The 21,618-nt window shown below is 43.4% G+C and overlaps 1 protein-coding gene across 1 annotated transcript; it reads right to left on the bottom strand.

Moving 5' to 3' along the window:
• Positions 1-18,098: 18,098 nt before the first annotated feature.
• Positions 18,099-21,012, bottom strand: LOC143555781 (E3 ubiquitin-protein ligase BOI-like). Its single transcript, XM_077045279.1, has 4 exons — positions 20,928-21,012; positions 19,524-19,762; positions 19,266-19,445; positions 18,099-18,483 (listed from the first exon to the last, which is right to left on the bottom strand). The coding sequence occupies exons 1-4, from the start codon at positions 21,010-21,012 to the stop codon at positions 18,169-18,171; spliced, it is 819 nt and encodes a 272-aa protein (XP_076901394.1). The 3' UTR covers positions 18,099-18,168.
• Positions 21,013-21,618: the final 606 nt, after the last annotated feature.

The following is a 21,618-nucleotide window of genomic DNA, read 5'->3' as shown; positions in this document are numbered from 1 at the left end:
GGGTTTTGAAAAGGGTTTAGTTTTAAGGTTCTCCGTGGGGATTCTTCCCGCGGGTTTCCTAATGTCACTTGCAAAAATTCCCGATTTTTTTGCTTGATCTTTGGGTATGATGCGGGTAGGTATGTAACCTTCTCGCAAGTCAGGAGCGTTGAGTCTCACTTGTGTGGATTCTCCTTGAGGTTTTAGTGGTTTTGAACATAGTGATCAATTATGTTTAAACCACCAATTCCATCCTGGAGCCTCAAACAATGTAGTTCTCGACGTTCCCGCTAAGCGGGGATGTTATTTCCGTTTACGCAAGCATTGCCCAGAAGATCCTTCTTGGTTTCAATTCCCTGCGGAGCGCTAGGTACGTGAAGGGTTTTGCCTGAACATTGTACCCGCGCTCGTCTTACGGTTACTTTACTTTCAAGGTGCCCCTGGCATCAATTCCCTGCGGGTGCTAGGTATGTGAAGGGTTTTGCCTTAACACTGCACCCGCACCCGTCTTATAGTTACTTTGTTGCCGGGGTATTCTTGGCTTCAATTCCCTGCGGGTGCAAGGTATGTGAAGGGTTTTGCCTTAACACAGTACCCGCGTCCGTCTTATGGTTACTTGGTTGCCAAGGTAAGGGGTGTTTTCCCGCTTACTTTTGAATCTTTTTGAATTTTGAAATTCAAAAGGTTGGTAAGGATAAGAACAATCCAAACATCTGAAACGTCGTGCGACAGTTTCTTCTGACTGTGTCAGGACGTGCAGGAAGTTATGGTGACGTGACAGAACATGGTCATTCCAGTCGCTTTTTCAGGCGCGTGGGCGTGTTTTTTCGGGCGCGTGGCCGCGAAGTTATTGGCACGTCCTTTCAACAGCTGTTGCCAGCTTGCTTTTTGCCACGTGTCATAGTTTCATTGCACTGTCGATTTCTCTCTCCTCCGCATTAAATTCACCGCATTAATTGCGATTACTATATAAAGGGGGAGAGGGTTATTTGCAATTCACACTTTCACCTCTCTTCTTCTTCTTAGTGATTTCCGGCAAATACTCCCCTTTTTCAGGCAAGCATTTTCCCGAAATCACTCTTCTTTCTGCAAAAATGTCTTCTCATGATGCTGAAGCTGTAGCCGACGATAGGAGTACTGCTGGCGAGTGCCAGTGTGCTCTACCTGTCGATCAGTACCAGTACATTGTCAGGAAGTTCATGCTCGAGTCCCTCGAGCCTGAGTTTCCTGAATCTCACCAGACTGTGTACGATGCCCCCAGTGGCAAGATCGGGGTATATGCTGCATTCTTTGTGTATGGAAACCTTAGGTTCCCATTGACAAAGTTTATGTACCGTGTCCTGGAGAGGCACGGGGTGCACCTGACCGAGGTGCATCCGATGGCGATTGCCAAGGTCCGGCACTTCGAGTGGGTGTGCCGGATTCTGGGTATTGAGCCCTACGTGGACCGCCTGATGACCTTCTATACTTGGAGGTGCGTCCAAGGGTGGTACACCCTGACAACCCGTATTAAGGGTTTAAAGATCTGCGTGACCGAGCGCAGTCTCCGATCGTGGAAGCGGGAGTTCTTCTACATCTCTGCCCGCGCCATCCCCATTGCTATGAAGTTCAAGAAGGGTCAAGCGCTTCCGAGCCTTCACGCTTCCAGCTACCAGGAGGCGGAATGGTTCGCGAAGATATCCCGGGTCCAATCTCCGGTTTACCGGTTTGCGGAATCCGGGATGGTGTTGCTGGGGATGAGCCGGGTATGGAAGGATGCGTCTCGGTTTCCTATCCTTCTCGAATACGGTTTGAACTCTATTCCTTATGGTATGTCTTGTCTTTCTTGCTGATATTAGTTTATTTTCTAACTTTCTTTTCTTTCAGAGGGGAATAATTTGGAGTCGCTCCTGTTCCCGCGGGAAGCTGACAGTCCCGTGCGGGTGGGCACTCGTGCTCTGGACGACAATGAGTTGCCCATCCTGGAGCAAACGGCGGATAGGTTTGTGGAGGTCTATCCGCCGGGCCAAGAGATCCTGAGCCACCGGCGGCCAGGTAAGGAGATATTTTATCCCGAACCCCTCAATGCTGTACCCGCTGTTGGAAATCCTTACATCCTATCTTCTTCTGAGGAATCCGCAGATGGTCCTCCCCTTGTGCGGAAGAAGAAGACTGCTGCCGGCGTGAAGGGGAAGGAGAAGGCCTCGACAGCTGATCCAGTGGTTCTATCTGACACGGAGTCAGATAGTGAAGAGGTGGCGGGGAAGCCCGTTGGTGAGAAGACCACTGCTCCGGAGGCTACGACCGTTACCTCCGGAGAACCAACGAAGACGACGGTGACCGGTACCAAGAGGCCGGCTCCATCGGGTTCCTCCCCGCCCGTCCGTACATTCAGGGTCAAGAAAACCCGTAAGTATAATCATAATGCCTTTGTAGATTTGTCACTTCATAATTTTCTTTTAACACTTTCTTTGTGCAGGCGTGGATGTTGACGCAATCCGGGGTGAAATGCAGGGGAGTACCTCCTCGCCAATGACGGTAGGCTCGGTCAGCCTTCCTGAGGCGTCGACCCAGTCGCCTGCGCCTGCATCCGCTGGTCCAGTTGCTCGTTCCGTCGAGCCAACTGTTCCGGCCGAGATGACGTCACCGCCGGCCGTGAGTGCGATTTTTACAGCATCCTTCACGGAACCGGCGGTTACGGCTGCTTTTGAGGAGGCGGCGACCGCGGCGGAGACCACGACGGCGACCACGGCGGCTGCCACCATGCCTGCGCCACCGGCACCGACAGCCGGACCATCAGGTACGCGCAGGGCTTCCCGCCGATCTTTGCCACCTTCCCATCTGCCTGACCTGTTGGATGGATTTCCTTTAGGTTCAGGTGATGGGTTTGGCGGATATCGGCCTGTCATTGACCCTACAGGTGCGTAGGGTTCCTTTGTTTTTCCCTTTTTTTTTTATCATCTTTTCCTTACTGTCTTTGTTTCTTTTGCAGTGTCGGATTCCAATGAAGTGTATGTTCCACGATGGAACATACGCCGAGGAACAACCCTTCGTACCCCTGTGGAGTGCGTGGACTGGGCTCGCCACGCTGCTCCTCATGGTGCGTTGGGGGAAGCCATGGCTAGCTACCAGGAGGGTAGGCTAACCAATGAGCTTCGGGTTCTCCAGGCCCGGATGCAGCCGCGCATCGAGCTGCTTTGTCGTGAAAACGACAAGTTGAAAGCAGCTCGCGCCAAAGACGTATCTGAAGCGCGTGCTCTCCGGGAGGAGAACCAACAGCTGGCGGCAGCTGCCGCCGCCAAGGAGAAGGCCTTCAAGGCCCTCGAGGTTGAAGTTCAGGCGCGACTCGAGGCCCGTTCCAAGGCTGCCCAAGCTGTGAATGAACAGCTTCGGCTGGCCAGGGAAACTGCGCGAAACGCAACCGAGAGGGCTGCCCAGGCTGAAGCCGTTGCTGAGCCTCTGCGTTTGGAGAATGAGGAGCTGAAAGGCAAATTAGAGGGTCTCCAACGCGCTCATGATGCCTTGGCAATGGAAGATGCCAAGAAACTCCAGGAAATCCTGGACCAGAGGGGGGTGCTTGACCAAACCGAGCGGAAGCTTAAGGGCGTCGAAGAGGCTGCCGCTAAGGAAGTTTTACTTGCCAACCTTAACAAGAGCGAAGCCGAACGCGCCCATACCGAAGCTCAAGCTGCCCTCCAATGGCTTCTTCGAGAAGCGTTGCCTCAGGTATGTTTAGATTTATCTTCACGCATTTCTTTTGTAAGAAAAGGTTCTAATACTTGTATTTTTTTCTTTGTAGGTTGTGCGTCGGGTCTTTTCAGAGACCTCCTACGATGATGCTATGACCGCAACCCTCAACGCTTCTCATGATGATGGGGAAAAAGCCGGCTTCATGCTTGGTCTAGGGTTTGTTGAGAAAGGCGTCCCGCCTTCCAACTTCCCTTTGTTCGATGTGGATACCGAAGCCATTTACGACCAAGCATTGAACCAATATGCCGCCTTCCCGCATCCAGTGGTGGAAAAGGTGGATGAAGTAGCTGTTGCTGATGATGGGTTAGCTGTCCTCAAAGCTTTCCTCGAACCACCCCGTTCTTCTGACGGAGCGGGTCCTAGTGGAGGCGGCCCTGAAGCTTGACCCCGAAGATCCCTTTCCATTGCTTAGACTTGTATAGATTCTCTTCTAGGCGGGTAGTAACCCGGCCATTCTTGTAATATATTACTGAAATATAAATCTTTTTGCGTATAAGATTGTTATTTCCTTCTTTGGATTCCTTGCTTTATAAACTCATGACTTGCATACTTAGTTTAAGTTAGCAATTTTCCAAGTGTTCTAGAATAAGTTAACCTCTTGAACGTGGTTGATGATGGGTTAAAGTTTCGCTTCCTCTTTCGTGATTGTGCGGGTAGAACCGTCACTTGCACTTGGTAGGATGGCTAAACTTTAACCTTTATCTGACCTGCGTGCAGGTTTTCCTCATTTCTAAGTATTTAGGATAAGTTAACCTTTGAACGTGGTTGATAGTGGGTTAAAGTTTCGCTTCCTCCTTCGTGATTGTGCGGATAGAACCGTCACTTGCACTTGGTAGGATGGCTAAACTTTACCCATACCTGACCTGCGTGTAGGGTTTCCTTTTTTCCTTGTATTTTTTTTTTTTTTTTTTTTTTTTTTTTTTTTTTTTTTTTTTTTTAGGATAACCTTTGAACGTGGTAAATGATAGTTTAAAGTTTTGCTTCCTTATTTGTGATTGTGCGGATAAGACCGTCACTTGCACTTACAAGGGTGGCTAAACTTTACTTACATCATACCTGCGTGTAGGTTTCCCTTATTTTTAACGTTGCGTTTATGCGGGTTTTGCCGCCTTCCACACGTAACGACTTACTTCTCCCCCTTTATGTGGTAAACACCGGCACCAGTGGGGAGTTCATAAGAATAAAGGTAAACACATTATGAAAGGAGAATCATTTCCATTAGAAGTGGCTCTTGGCCTTTTCTTTACAAGTTTTGGAATTGATCTACATATAACATTTGCGTAATTGAGCTCCATTCCATGTTCTTGGGATGGGAGTGCCATCGAGCCTTTCGAGCCGGTATGCGCCCTTTCCCAGAACTTGTTTGATAACATATGGCCCTTCCCAGACTGGGGCCAACTTTCCTGGGCGTTCTTGGTTCGAAGCCTCGTTGTTACGCAGTATGTAGTCTCCTTCCTTGAAGTTGCAGAGTTTTACCCGCGTGTTGTAGTACTTTTGCATTTGTCGTTTGTAATTCTCTTCACGCACTGCGGCTAAGTCTCTGCGTTCCTCGGTTAGCATAAGATCCAACCGTCTTTCCGCATCATTGTCTTCTGGCTGACTCAAGACCCTTGGTGAGGGTAGACCAATTTCGACCGGAACCATGGCTTCCGTGCCATAAGTGAGGCTGAACGGGGTTTCCCCCGTACTGGCCTTCTTCAGCGTTCTGTTTGCCCAAAGGACGTGCGGAAGCTCGTCCACCCAGCCGGATCTGTGTTTCAAAAGTCTTTTCTTGATGCCTTCGACGATGCTCTTGTTTGCTCTTTCCACCTCACCATTACCTTGCGGGTGTGCCACTGAGGTAAAGGTGTGGGTGATTTGAAGTTCTTTCAGCCACTGTTGTAGCTTCTTGTCAGCAAAGTTGGTGCCGTTATCGCTCACCAAATTCTGTGGAAGTCCAAAACGACAAATTATAAATTCCCAAATAAATTTTTTGATATGCTTTGCGGTTGTTTGGGCTAAAGGTTTTGCTTCTATCCACTTGGTGAAGTAGTCGATGGCTACCACTAGGAACTGAACATTTCCTGCTGCTGTAGGAAATGGGCCTGTCACATCGATGGCCCACTTCTGAAATGGCCACGAAGAAGTGACTGGAACCAGTTCGTTTTTTGGGCGATGCGTGTTAGGTGCGTAAAGCTGGCAAGACCTGCATTTTCTGATGTATGCCAGTGCATCCGTATGCATCCCCGGCCAAAAGTATCCCGCGTTGTTTAGCTTGGCTACAACAGCGCGGGGGCCTGCATGTACCCCACAGATGCCTTCGTGTACTTCCCTTAGGAGGTAGCCGGCATCTTGGTTGTCCACGCATCTCAAGAGTGGGCCAAGAAAGTTACGTCTGTAAAGGATGTCATTGACGAGTTGATAATTCAGTGCTTTACAGCGTAGTTTTCTTGCCTGTGTTTTTGACTCTGGTAGTATTCCTGCTGCAAGGTAATTTATTATTGGTGTCATCCATGTTTCTGTATTGTTCTGGATGACACAAATTTCCTTGTGCGGGACTGATGGTGCTTCGAGGAGTTCAATGCGGATGTCCTTTCCCAAGTGGGTGAAGGCTAGTGATGCAAGCTTGCTTAACGCATCCGCAGATTTGTTTTCGCTGCGCTTGACGTGTATGACTTTACAATCACTAAAATCACGCATAAGGGTTTTTGCCTGGGCGAGGTACAGGGCCATGGTGTCATTCACAGCCGTGTATGTTCCATTTATTTGGTTGGCCACCAGCATGGAATCCACGTGGGCTTCTAAGTTTTTCACTCCCATCTTACGCGCAATTCTCAAACCGGCCAAGAATGCTTCATATTCGGCTTCGTTATTCGTACTTGGAAAGTCCAGCCGAATAGCGTAAGTATATTCTTGGCCTGCTGGGTTGGTTAATTTTAACCCTGCGCCTGAACCCTCGTTACTGGCTGCTCCATCAGTGTAGAGTGGCCAGACATCATTGACGTCCTGTGCTGGGGAGGGTTGAGCCTCCTCCTGGCACTCTTTTTCCCGCGAAACGGGGACTTCTGCAATAAAATCGGCCAAGACCTGGCCTTTTATGGCTGGTCTTGGCTTGTACTTAATTGCATATTCTCCCAATTCAATTGCCCATTTGGCTAGACGTCCCGATAATTCGGGTTTGCCTAGAACATTTGAGAGTTTGAAGTTGGTGAGAATGGTGATTGGGTGGCCCTGGAAATATCGTCTTAACCTGCGTGAAGCGTGTATAAGTGCTAAGACCAATTTTTCGAGGGTAGAGTACCGGGTTTCTACGTCTGTTAGTACACGGCTAACATAATAGATTGGCATCCGGATGCCCTTTCGTTCTACTAGCAAGACTGCCCGGTTGCTCTATCTGTTGCGGAAAGGTATAGGATTAACTCCTCTCCCGCTTGTGGTGCTGTAAGCGTTGGGAGTTCGATCAGGCGTGACCGAATCTCCTGAAAAGCTGCTTCCGCTTCTGGTGTCCAGCGGAAGTGCGTTTTCTTCAGGCAGTTTCTCAGTGTTGACACGAAAGGAAACGACTTATCCGCATGGTTTGCCAAGAAGCGATTAAGTGCGACTAGTCGCCCATTCAGTGTCTGAGCCTGTTTGATGGTGGTAGGTGATTCCATTTTAACAATGGCTTCGACCTTTTCAGGGTTCGCTCTAAAGCCATCTTTAGTAACAATGACTCCCAAGAACTTCCCTTCTTCCATCCCAAATGAACACTTGCTCGGGTTGAGCTTCATGTTTATCTTTCGGAGCGTGTTGAAAGTTTCTTCAATGTCTTTCAACATCGCCTCAGGCTCGAGGCTTTTGATGACCAAATCATCCATATAGACTTCCAAGTTTCTCCCGATTTGGGCATGAAACTCTTTGTCCATTAGTCGTTGGTACGTGGACCCTGCATTCTTAAGTCCGAATGGCATCATTTTATAACAAAATGTACCATCGGGCGTCCGAAATGCGGTTTTGTCCTGGTCATCAATGGCCATGTGGATTTGGTGGTACCCCTTATACGCATCCAAGAAGCATTTAAGGCGAAATGGCGCCAACGAATCCACTTTGAGATCAATTTCTGGTAACGGATAACAATCTTTGGGGCATGCTTTGTTCAAATCTTTGAAATCTATGCACATGCGCCATTGTTTGTCATTCTTCGGTACCATTACGGGATTTGCAACCCATGTTTGATATCTACTAACGCGTACGATGCCTGCGTCAAGGAGTTCCTTGACTTGGGTTCTACACGCGTTAGTTTGTTCAAGCCCCATTACCCTGCGCTTTTGTACGATTGGCGTAACAGCCGGATCGCATTTGAGTTTATGCTCCGCCTTACTTCGGGGTACACCAGTCATGTCAGCTGGTGTCCACGCAAAGATGTCAGCGTTTTTCTGCAGTAAGCGCTTGAGTAAGGTGCGGGTGGGATCAACAATTGTTGGTCCAATGGTAACGGCCTGGTCGGGGTATTTGCCATTGAAGGCCCATTTTTCTGGTTCAGTGACGGTTGGTTTAGCCTTCTTCGGTTTGGGTTTAGATGAGACAGATGCAATGCATACCTGGGGAATGCCAGAGATCATTGCTACACCCTCAGCTGTTGGCCATCCCATCATGCCGTGGACTGAAGATACCACGGCGTTGAATCTTGCCATCCCATCTCTTCCGAATAGGATGTCGTATGTGTGGTGTGGCTTTTTCATCACGACAAAATCCACGTCTTCTGTGCGTGAATGATTCCCATCAGTAAGAGTAACGGGGAAAGATAGGATACCCAGGGGTGTTTCTGTACTGCCATCAAACCCTTCCATTGAAGCGTAGACCGTTTCCAAGCGTTCATTGTCTTCATCATCCAGCTTATCAAAGAACTGCCTGTACATCACTGTCGACGAAGCGCCGTTGTCAGCAAGAGTGCGGGAGGTGATGTAGTGCCCCAGCTGGCTTCTGATGACAATGGGGCCTTCTTTGCTGGGGCCTCCTGGCACTCGCGGGAAGCGCACCTCAGCTTCCTTCCACGCGCATGGTTCTATCACCCGTCTTTTTCTTCCTCTGACCTTGCCATGAACCATGTTGATGCTGATGTCGACGGGCTTTCGTCCGTTACCTCTGTACCGGTTGTCATTCCTTCCTCCCTTCCTGATCGATGCCACGAGATGTGCAAGCCTTCCATCCTTAACAAATGTTTCAATAATATCCTTCAAGGATGTGCACTCTTCAGTACCATGACCCTTTGTCCCGTGGAAATCACAGGATTTGCTTTGATCCGCATTAGGTTTCTGCCGGATCGATGGGGCTTTGGGCCATGGCAATTTTTCCGTGGCAAATATCTCCGTGACGCTCTTTGTGAGTGGCGTCCACCGGTGTTTTCGATTTGAAGGGTGTGTGTTGTCCCTTCCGCCAACAAGAGGGCGAGAGCTGGATGAGGTGTCAAAGTTTACCCTTGACTGCCAAATACCTAGCCTCCTCTTTTTGTTCTGCCGGGCGATCCGGACATTGTTCTCTCTTGTCCTCTGCGTGTAGAGGTGCGTACTCTGGGGAAGGTCCCTTCCCAGTTGCTTTTCCGTCTCGGCAAAGCGCTTTGCCGCCGTCATGATGGCATCCCATGTGGATGGCATGCCATCCTTACCCGTCAACGTGCGGATAAGTTCTGGGTATTCGGCGCCTTGGATGAAGGCGGCACGAACCAGATCCTCACTTATGTTGCCGAGACTAAGCTTTTTGGAGTTGAAGCGAGTGATGAAGTCTAGTAAAGATTCATCCTCCTCTCTCACGCAGTTGAGGATCGTCCACTGCTCTTCAGTGTACTTCCTCTGTTGGCTGAAGTGCTGGCTGAACTTGTTCTGAAAGTCCGCCCAGTCATATATGTGGTGGATCGGTAAACGATCGAACCATGCCCTGGCTGCTCCGACCAGAGTCATCTGGAACATGTAGCACCACGTGGGTTCCGTCCAGTTGCTGACGGTAGCCCCCGCAATGAACCTGTTCAGATGGTCGTCTGGGTCGGATAGACCATCATAAGTGCCAATGTTTGACATTTGTTTGGCACTTCTCGGGGCGATTGCCTCCGCAATGTCTCTTGCGAATTTTGACCTTCCTGCATTTGTGGCAGTTGGTCTAAAGGTTTTGGAGAAGTCACGCGGGTTTCTCTCCGCGATTGGTTTAAAAGCTTCCCCAAAATTCCTTTTTGGTTGGACGTCCGTGTCCTTACGCTTCCCTTTCGCCTTATGGCGAGGGTTCGCGTCGGTATCAGACTCCAACTCGTCTTCTGAGTACTCGCAGTCACTGCTCATATTGAGGTGTTGGCGAGTACTAGTGAATTCGTCAGCCTGTTGAGCTGAACGCAAGCGTTCATCCAATTCGGCTTGGAATTCTCTTTGCCGTGCTTCGGCCCACGCCTTCACTTGATCTAGTGTTTGGCGAGGGACCTTCGTTCGTTTTTCCAGTTGGGTATCCGTGAACCCCAATGGAATATTTACTCCACTTGCCCCGGCTTGGGTAGTCGGGGTAGTGTTCGTAAGGATTGTATAACCGCCGGTGTTCCCCCCAGTTGCTGGGGTGGTTACCGGGGTTTCTTGGTCAGTTACAGGCCTTTGGACCGGAGTAACGTTAACCATTTCTTCAAAAATTGTGAAAACTAAAATAGTTCTAGCTTTTATGCACGGATGGCGCCAATGAAGAAACACTAAGTGACCCAGTACAGATTATAGATAATCTGGGGGTTAAGTAATGTTTCCCACGAATGAGGTCTAGCTGAGAAGGCTGTTCTTCAGGAGACCTGCAAAACAAACACCGTAAGCTCGTCACTGAGAAGGGGGGGGGGGGTTCCTCCTTGTGACCACCCTCCGGCGTGAGAATCAGACTAGGTTGCTCTGAATATAAGTGTATATTAAGAGATTGCTAGATAACTGGATAGCAGATGATCTTACCATTCCAAGATGTTGGAGTATTTATAGCCGAAGGTAGGTTTTCTAGAAGGTACAGCCGGCTGAATAGTATTCCTGTTCAACCAACAGTGGATTACGCACAGGCCATACTGGTTGGTGGGTAGGTTACGGCCAACAGTAACAAAGTCGGCTGCACTATTCCACCAACTGTAGACTGCACGTCCCACTGACTGTGGATTGTACGCAGGCCATGCTGGTTGGTGAATAGGTTACGGCCAACAGTAACACTATTCCACCAACTGTAGGCTGCGCATGCTCCACAGTAAGGGTTGGTGAGTAGGCAGCGGCTAATAGTGACAAATAGTACTAGAGGGTGCTCCTCCTCGCACTGTTGTCGGTGAGCTGTCACCCTGTGATTGGCTCATGGGCTGTTCTGGTCAGATCGTCTGTCCTATCCATACCTTGGTAGGTATGGTACAAAAGATCTTTCAGAATCAGACTGGCTCATTTGGGCGGGATTGTTCCCGCCTTGCTCATTCCTTCACGTGACTGCTGAAGTAGCTAGTGTCTTGTGCGTGTAGCCCTGCTGTCTGCGGGTAGCCTTCCCTGATGGCTTGTATCCGCAACTGCGGGAACAGGCGGGGTACTTCACCATTGGGAGGCTTTCCCTGCGTGTACAGCTTGCGTACTGCGCGTAAGATTCTATGAGCATGGTGGGTCCTGCGGGAGCAGATGGCCTTTGCGCAGACGTCCCTGTTCAAGGTGAGTCTTGCGGGACCAACTGGTCTCTGCTGGGACCTACCTCTTCAGAAGACTATAAGAGGAAATATGTAATTAAAAATTTAGCATTGAGGAAAAGCAAAGTTTGATAGGGGATATATATAAAAATCTATTTTGCATATAAGATAAAAATCTCTTTTCGCATATAAGATATATTTTATGTTGTCATTCAATTATGTCACTTTATTTACAAACAAAAAAAAAAATCATTCCCATTCCTGGATGGGAGTTTGAACGGTGTCAGAATTTACCACAACTAACTTTAAGAAAACTACACAAGCCATAATCGTTATCAATACTCATCTAAAATAATAATTTTTTTATTATATTAAGTTAAAGTAAAATTAGTTGCGCCTATATATGCTAAATTCGCAAAGTTTCAGAAGAATTAATAGATTCGGTTAGGATCAAGTGCTCAACGCGCCAGGTGAAAAAACTAGTTTTATATAAATTCTGTTACAAATTATACTATTGTTTATACTTTATACATCAAAAAAAAAAAAAAAAAAGAGAGAGAGAGAGTAAAAACTTAGCGAGCTCTGCGCTAGCTTTAAACAAGACAAGCTCAAACTAGATTTTTCAACTCGATAAAGTAATTGAGTAGGGCTTGAGCCAACTCAATTAAGTTCTAGTTCGAGCCTGAGCTCGTCGCGGCTCATATCAATTACAGAGGCGCGTTTCCTTTTTGATTGTGTTCTTGAATTATTCATGTCTGAAGCATCAAAATAAGTATGGACGTTTGACATGTCGTTTTAGGAAAAAAAAAAGGGGGATTTTCTAATATGCCGAAATAGAAATTCGAGGGCGGTTAAAGTTGATGAACGAAGACACGTTAACTGTTATCACGCCCATAATTTTAAATGTTTTAAGTAGGTTAAAGACTTTAGCACTTTTTTTATTTCAAAGTGTCGCTATCGTCTCTCTAGAAAGGGTGCAATTTGGGTAGCTTTAAAATTGGTCAAAAGTTATTAACGTTTTTAAATTTTATAATATTACTTTTTCCTTTTAGTTTTGTGATTTTTATAAAATTGGAAATGTAATGTAGCTTATTAAACTTTATTCTAATTCTATTAAAGATCCTACATGTATATTATTATGGTATTCTAAGATATAAATTGCTATTTCTCATTAAAATCAAAACGATTACAATAAAGTGGCAGGCAAATAGCCAACAAGCTGCGCCGCAACCTCATTTTGAATAGCAAAACCAATTTTATTAAAAACAAAGCGTTGGGTCGTAGGAGATGAAAAAGTACTATCAACGACACGCTGAACCCTGTTTAGAAAATTCACAGCCTCCGGGGCCAGAAACCCAAATGTATCAAACGCAAATGGGAGAAACACATTTTGATTTTCTAAACAGGCTTTCTCGTGTTTGGCAACTTTACCCGATTTGGCCTTCAACGCAGCCTGACCCACAACAAATCCCCGGTCCCTGAGCCCGACAAGAGGAGACACTCCTGTAAGGTCCACAAAAGCGTGTTTCCCCCCTGCCCACCCAAACACAAGAATATCAGTTGGTCGTAACGTGGACCTCCCTTCGAGCGGATCTGTAAGAAAGTTAACAGGGGCCTTCTTTTTAGCAGAGATCTCTGCCCGTTTAAGAACATCACACAGAACATCGCTAACCAAATCATGTCTGTATTTAAAACTAGGCAATTCTTTGCAATGCAACGCATGGTCACCAAAGGAATCCAAACAGACTTTGCGGCAAACTGCGCAAGGGTCATCAATCGGAAACATAGAGATCATTAGTCGGTACTTAAGGATAGCCCGGTACTCCAACCCCGACATGTGTTCGCCTAATCCTTCAATAGGGATGACCGTTAGAAAATCCTGAGCCCGAGGAGCTCGAAGGCATTCAAGCACCGCTTTTTGGCTAGGAGATAGATCAAACTTCGCTTCTAAACTCTGGACGATTCCACAAAATAAGACACTCGCCAAAGCATGTTGGGCTTTAAGGGGGGGGGGTGTCCTTATTAGAGAACCCGCTAAGATCAAAATCGGAAAGTGAAGTACGTATTATTTACTTATTATGTAATTCCACATTTGCTGACTAAATATTATTAGTTGTTAATAAATTGTTGAAGTCTTCCGAATGGAACCGAATTTATGAAAATATTATAAAACGAGTTCAAAAATAAAATCCTAGCCAGTTTCATAATATTGTGTTATAACTGAGGTGTGCTTAAAAAAGTACATAAGCAACAATACATGACAAGGGGCGGAACCACAAAGGTTAGGTTGGGGTCTCAGGACATTAATGTTTTTTAAAAATTATTTAGAGGCGGTATATTAAATTTTGTAAGGACTCCATAAAAATTAATACTTGGAACCTATACCATTAAGGTTGAATTGGTCTAGTGGAAAATCCCTTGTTTTACCTTTTAGAGGTTGCAGGTTCAAGTCTCACCATACTTCGTTTTTGTATATATATATTTTTTTTCATATCATAGTCAATATTAGTTATTTAGTTAGGGTATTTGTGCTTTCATTAGTTTCTCCTATGTAGCCATTATACATGCAACATATGTAATGGCAATATGGGTTTTACATTTTCTTTTATTTTTTATCTTATTTATGTATATTATAATTAATCATTTATATGTGTTAGAGTTAGTTTTTCATGTTTTGGTCCTGTATGTAAGATTATATATATAAGCTTACGTTTAAGTTTTACGGGTATGAATAAAAATGGATTAAAAGCCTATGTTCTATATAGTTTCTAATCTAGATTCTTTCTACTTACCCGTTTCCAGTGACACCATATTTCCGTGTTTTATTATGTTTCTTGTCTCGACTCGACTCGACTCAAATAACGACTGGCCCGAAAATTTTGTAAACCGAAAAAACTGGGACCCCATTGACAAAAAATTATGGGTTCGCCACTGTGCATGATAATTTGAGCCACAAACTACATATGAACACAACAAGAGTCTATCAGTATAATGTGTTAACGATTTCACTTGGCCAATAAAATTATGGAGTGGTCTTTCCTAGACGCAGTCTCTTGTCTCGTTAATAGTTGACCGTTGGAGAAACTTAGATTTTATACAAATCATAGGGTATAATTTTAAAGGGTAATCGTAGTCGTATGATTTGATGATGTAATGAGATCTGTAGAATCTGAGTAACGTGTACGTAAAATAAATTGAAGTGTGAGGATACGTTTTCAAAGACCCACTTGTTTTTGATACTTAAAATGCTATATATAATATATTGTGTCACTCAATATCATGACGTGCTCATGTACACTCCATATTAAAATAACTTGGAACAAGATTCTATGAGATCAACAACAAAAAATAAAATATTTCAAGAATAGTAAACCAATTAATAAATTTCTAATAAGTTATAATAAGATATTTGTAAACCTTATGAATGAGATGGATAAACGATAGACTAAGGTGATGCTTGCTTTTTCGGATGTAAAATGTATGTAGTCTGTGTATTATATCTGTGGTAAAATAAATTGCTAGTGGTGTACAAACTATGGTATTGGGTGATGGTGGTGCTATATGGTGATAGTGATAGCAGTGGGTGTGGTGGCGCACGGTGGGTGATGGTGGTGGTGGGTGATGGTGGACGGTGGGCAGTGGCGGTCGGTGGATGGGTGGTGGCGGATGGTGGGTGGTGGCGGCGGACGATGGGTTGGACGGTGGTGGGTGGTGGTGGACAGTAGGTGTTGGTAGGGTGTGATGTTTTAACCCTCTGCAGACCTTTGAAGATCTTAGAACTGGATGTGCCAATCTGCACCAAAAAAGAGTTTGCGCAGACGTTTTTTAATGAAACGTCTTCGAGAAAACAAAAGGTCTGCAGATAGCAATGCATGCGCGTTGTCTGTGCGGCGTAAACAAAAGAGCTTGCGCAAACCTTTTTAAAAAAAAACAACAGCACCTAAAACCCAATAACTTTCTTAGGTGAAAAGCAGTAAGTTAGAAACTAATGCAAATCGAAAACGAGAAAGTTGGATATGTTTTAGCAAACACTTGGGGTCTGTTTGGTATGAGATAATGGAATGGGTGATGGAATGGAATGAACGAGGTAATGGAATGGATAATTACCATTCCATTGATGTGTTTGGTTACCATGTGGGAATGAAATGAAATATTAGTCTTTACTTTCTGATAAGCTAGAAAAGCTGGAATAAAATAAAAATGGTAGTGAGTGGCAGCGGGATAGTGGTGGTGGGCGGCGGGTAGCGATGGGCGGCGAGTAGTAATGGTGGTGGGAGGCGGTGGCGATGGGCCGGAGCCAGGAGCGATTGTTGGTGGTGACAGGTGGTGCTAATAGTGGGTGGTGGTGGCGGTGACAATGGTGGGCGGTGGTGGTGATGACTGGAGCGATGGTTGGTGGTGGCGGTGGTGATCGGCGCTGGTAGGTGGTGGGTGGTGGTGCTGACGGGCGATAGAGGAGGGTGGTGGTGGCCGGTGGCAGAGGCGGAGGTGGTGGTGGGTGGTGGTGGCTGGTGGAGGCGGTGGTGGGTGGTGGCGGGCGGTGGTGGTGGGTGGTGAGAGGGCAATGGGTAATGGCTGTGGGAGGGTGGTGGAGGTGACATAGTTTGAAAGTGGGATGGAATGAAAAAAAAGGGGGTGGATGAAATGAATTTGTGGTATTTTAGGGGGAATGAAATGGACATGGTAATGAGTGATTTCATTCCGTTGACCAACCAAACACATTTTTCATTCCATCATAATGGTCTATTCCATTCCATCCCTCATTCATGCATACCAAACGTTATCTTGGTTTACAAGGAATAAATTACTTTGTGAACAACTCGAACAAATGACCTGGACAATTAGGAATTTGTTTTATTAATTAATTATTAAGATTTGTTTTTACTAATTAGAATATGATAGGTTTTGTATTATAATCTATATAGGTTTTTAAATTTGAATTAGTATATATATACCCGAGCTTGTGAGTTATATCATTTGTATTTTGATTTTCGAGTTCAATGAAAATCATAGAAATCAACCTTAAGATCTAAGATTCGTTTTTGTGTTTTGGTATCATATTACTCTAGCAATAAAGTATTAGGCTCAGCTTAAGTAACCGACCGATTCACTATAAAGGAAAACAGAATTGTAAACTTAACCAAAATATGAAATTAGATTAAGACAACCAACAATTCATAATTAATAGCCAACAATAAAAGTTCATTACGTTTATTGTGGGTAGAAGTAGATTGTTATTTTTTTCTTTTGATATGGACAACTTTACTCTTCTTTCATATTAACGATCTACATGAGTTAACTACTGTTCTCCCGTAAAAGAACTATGAACTCAACGGAATCATTAGTGATGAACAGAAGTTAGTAAAAGTTCATTACGTTTCTTGTGGGTAGAAGTAGATTGAATCATATTTTTTAAAACAAAAGGGGTGAAAATATACAAATACTTCAAAGAGCATACTTGACCTGTCCGTTGGGCAAGTACCAGTCCCCGTACATGGTCGGTGTTTTACTACCAATCACAAGTTTCAGGCACAAGAATCTTTATTCGCGAGTATCTATAAGGTGGTGTTAGAAATTGTTATGAGAAGATGAAAGAAAGATATAACTTTAATGTATTTTTTTAAAATCATTTTCGCTTATTAAAAATTATCAAATCAAAGAAAGATAATCCTAAACTAAATCAAGATAATCCTAAGCTTGTTGCCCGCTTACATTTTATTTGTCAATAAAAAAAACATTAAAAAAAATCCATAATGAAAGTCTGTCAATAAGGAGGACATGGATATGGACTTGAGACGGACAGACATGGATTTTGGGCTTAATTTGAGTTGTACAAAAAAGCCAGTCTGGGCCGCTAACCTGGTTTATAAAATGCCCAATTCACCCAAAAACCGGTTCGGGCTAAACCAGTTTCAACCCGACCTAACCCGTCAGTTTATATATTAGTTCATAGTCTCGTTCTTATATTCGGTTTCGACCTGACCCGATTTAAAATACATGGCAGAAAAACGTTTTTTTGTTGCCACCAAACCGGTTTATAACCCGATCTAAATCGATTTAATAGGTTTGAACATTTTTCCTCCTAAACTGGTTTATAACCTGATCTGGTTTTTGCAAATAACCTGTTTTGTACACTTCTAGTGTTTTAGATACAATGATATATGGGCTCGGTATACAAAGTTCGGCTCGGTCTCATTAAATATAGGTGCACCGAACACAAGCTCGTGGATAAGAATTTTAGTGTCCACAAGTTATCATTCGATATCTACATTTTTTTGAACGACTGATTAGATTCACCACATCGGGATGCACTCATCTTTCAATCCAAGAAAAAACCCTCACCTAAGATCAATGCCTGTGAACACTTGCCCAAAGACACGACAAGACACCAGAGTGATGATTGAAGACTAGGCGAGTAAGTGATTTCATTAGTTGGATCATTGAACTGAACGGGTACTAAATGCTGGAAGTATGAATCAAAGCTAAGTCACATGAAACATCACTTCTGTCCCATACCACTCCACCACTAGCTTATTTTGCGTTCGATATTTACATAAACTATAGTAATTACACCCATGATACATTCTAAGAATATAAAAAACTAACTATTAAATGAAATAAAAAAAATGTAAGCAAAGAAATAAAAATACCACACTTTCTAATTACTATGGCCATGTACAATATAAAAAGTAGTAATGTGTTGTGGGTTAATAAAAAGTAAACCACAAAATAACAAAAAATTAAAATTTGTAAAAAAGGGTAAATTGGGAAACTTAATTATTTTTTAATATATTCTCTCCTCACATATTGGAAACTCTTTTACTAAATTCCAATTTTACCCTTCATGACATGTAAACTTCAATACTAGAACTTCTTAACGAAAGACATAACGGGCACGCTTGAACAACGTCGTCACACTCACTACAAACACATAGATGTCGACACGGTAACAACACGACTGAGGCGACTCGTTTTCCACACGCCTTACAACCGGGTCCACTCACTACCACAACTCGTTCTGGGTCAATGTAGGACGACTCGGCATCCTCCTCGCCTCGTGACTCACACGCACCAACTTCCGTAACCATTGCTTGTTGTAGTTGTGCGTGTAATGATGCCGCGATTGCCTCTTGTGCCCTTGCCTTCGCCTGCCAAACCTACGCCCAGGGGCTCGCATGAAACCGAAAAAAATTAAAATAATTGGACTAAAACAAAAACTGACAGTTTGGTTTCACGCTTTCGTGAAAACCGAATCGGTTTTGTGTGCAACTAAAACTGGACCGAGCCCAAACCAATAATTGAAACCAAGCGGTTTTCATAAATTCAAAACCGACATTTCGGTTTTAGCACAAAATGGAAACTGAAACCAAACCAAAAATTGAAACCGACCGGTTTTCAAAAATTCAAAAAACGAGATTTTGGTTTTTGGTTCGGATTTAGCCCAAAACCAAACATAAACCAATCACCAAAACCAAACGGTTTTAAAAAAATTCAAAAACCGACATTTCGTTTTTTGGTTCGGATTTAGCCCAAAACCAAACCAAACCTAAACCAATAACCAAAACCAAACGGTTTTCAAAAATTCAAAAAACGACATATCGGTTTTTGGTTCGGATTTTAGGCCAAAACCAAACCAAACCAAACCGAAACCAAACGGTTTTCAAAAATTCAAAAACGACATTTCGGTTTTTCATTCAGATTTTATCCCAAAACTAAACCAAACCTAAACCAATTAACCGAAACAAAACCTATACCAATAACCAAACCCAAACAATTTTCAAAAATTCAAAAACCGAGATTTTGGTTTTTGGTTCGGTTTTAGCCCACAACCGAAACGAACAGTTTTCAAAAATTCAAAAACTGACATTTCGGTTTTAGGTTTGGTCTTAGTCAAAACCGGACTGAACTAACCCATGCACACCCCTAGGCTAGGCCCTACCTTTGCCTCTACATTTAGCTGAGAAGCCCGTGCCTCCAACTCAGCATTGCGCCGAGCCGCTTTCTCTGCCACCGCTTCCTTTTCTCTTATCATTCTCGACGCCGACTCCTTGGCCGCCACAATAAGCGCATGATAGTGCCGTTGCCTCTGCTCTGCTAATGTACGCCTAAACTCCTCTCCCTAAAAATATACCCTCTTAGCTAACTTACGCCTAACTTTAAAATCAATGAATATGTGAATGTGTGAATATGTGCTAACCTGTGCTTGAAGATAATGCTCGATTTCAACTCCTTGTTGGTTGATTAGATTAGATACATCTTCCGAGTGCAGCGATACAAAACCGGAGGATTGTGGATCGAATGCGTGTTGTTGGTGTTGGTGTTGGTGATGATCATTGAAAGCTAATCGAAGACCTGTCGAAACGTCGACATTAGGCATGAATCGGTTCATATTATCGTCTCGTCTTCGCTTTCCTTGATTCGTTTCGAAATTCTCAACTGCAACAAAACACGAGTTTCATCGTTTGTGCTTTGATGACTTATATATTATTATTCACATGAAACAAAATTTATATCAAAACGCAGATACATATAGGTATGACTCAAAACTTTACAAAACATCGTTTATATATTACTAGAGCATACAGAGTCGTCCTGTTCCCATTTCTCCCATTTTTCTCTGACTTCCGCCTTTTTTTTTCATTCTTTCACGAAAATCGATGAATACTCTACGAAAACCGGTGAAAAGTGACATGGGAAAAAACTGGAGACTTGTGTTCCCACCCAGCTTCACTCCGTGTGCTCTTACATTGTAATTTGATTTCTTTGTTTCTCGTAACGAAGTATACGTTTACGCTCCAATCACTTGTATCGAAATTTATATAGACACGTAGATAAATATAGGTGGGTCACAACAACATATTTGAAACTCTATAAAACATCATCTTTTCTTAACATTTATATGAGAAACACAAAATATGCTATGCAATTCTAAATAATTCTAAATTGCAACAAACATAACAAAATAGAAGTTTCATTATTATTTCATTACGTTTGTGCTCCGATCACTTGCATCAAAATTTATATAAAAACGTAAAACGTAGATAAAAACAGATGCGTCAACAATCAACCATAATCGCTTAAACAATTATAAGCGAAAAACAAAATACGCTAAAAAGAAGATAAACGTTGAAGAAGGTGTGGTGGTTAATAGAATGTTTTTATATCGATACGTAGATAAAAACAGGTGCATCGCAACGAGATATTCATAACTTTATAAAACAAAACATTGTGTCTTAAGAACTATAAGCAAAAAAAAAAATATGTTAACAAGAAGATTTACAATTGTTGAAGAAGGTGTGGTGGTTAATATAATGTTTTTATATCGAGACGCAGATAAAAACAGGTACTTCGCAACGATATATTCATAACTTTATAAAACAAAACATTGTGTCTTAAGAACTATAAGCAAAAAAAAAAAATATGTTAACAAGAAGATTTACAATTGTTGAAGAAGGTGTGGTGGTTAATATAATGTTTTTATATCGAGACGCAGATAAAAACAGGTACTTCGCAACGATATATTCATAACTTTATAAAACAAAACTTTGTGTCTTAAGAACTGTAAGAAAAAAAACAAAATATGTTAAAAGAGAAGGTTTACAGTTGTTGAAGAAGGTGTTGTTAAGAGATTGATGATCAATGGGTTGAAGGAGGATATTTGATGAGCATTGAGCTTGAACAGCCATTGTTGAATAATGAATAATTAGGTGTGTGGGTGTGTTGAGAATAATAATAATAGACTATAGAGAGAAAGAAGTGTTAATAAATGCTAATAGAGAAGACGCATGATAGAGAGGACGATTCGGATGCCTTATTCAAAACATATTGGGCGGAGTCTTCAATGCACTTTGTTCGGTAATCAATATGTTTAAACTTTGCATATGTAGAAGGACATCGTCAACTGGTTCACTCAGCTGTACGGAGTCCTTAAGCGTCTCCAAGTTATCTTCAGTTACAGTAAAAACTCATTCGTTCGAAGACTCACTGGTGGTAAAACCTGAATGTCATCAGGATCGAACCGAAGATCACAAAAATTTTATAGAAATCAAACATGGGTCTCTGTTGAAAAACTTATGACTCCTACCAGTGTAATAAAGGTTATTAAAGATGAAATATGGGTGTTCTTAGTGTTCGTAATTTTTGCTTTAGGGTTTTTCAGGTTTGGGAATTTTAAATCTATAAATGAAACCCGACCCTAATCTCTCATGGGTTGTTTGGATTTAGGTTGTGTTAATTAGGTTTCGCGTGTTTGATGTAGACAACTAAAAATGTGAAAAACTAATTATTTGTCT

This window comes from Bidens hawaiensis, unplaced genomic scaffold (assembly GCF_021521415.1).
Source record: "Bidens hawaiensis isolate Kalapana, Puna unplaced genomic scaffold, B.hawaiensis_p1.1 tig00018313_1, whole genome shotgun sequence".
Taxonomy (NCBI): Eukaryota; Viridiplantae; Streptophyta; class Magnoliopsida; order Asterales; family Asteraceae; genus Bidens; species Bidens hawaiensis.
This window is presented reverse-complemented; position numbering and strand designations above follow the sequence as displayed.

Bases quoted from the DNA above. Each gene is read 5' to 3' on its own strand.
- LOC143555781 (XM_077045279.1), bottom strand. From the start codon at position 21,012: ATGGCTGTTCAAGCTCAATGCTCATCAAATATCCTCCTTCAACCCATT. The intron at 19,763-20,927 runs GTAAACCTTCTC...GTTTTGTTGCAG, and splicing joins CAACACCTTCTTCAACAACT to TTGAGAATTTCGAAACGAAT. The intron at 18,484-19,265 runs GTAGGGCCTAGC...CCCTGGGCGTAG, and splicing joins AGCTAAATGTAGAGGCAAAG to GTTTGGCAGGCGAAGGCAAG.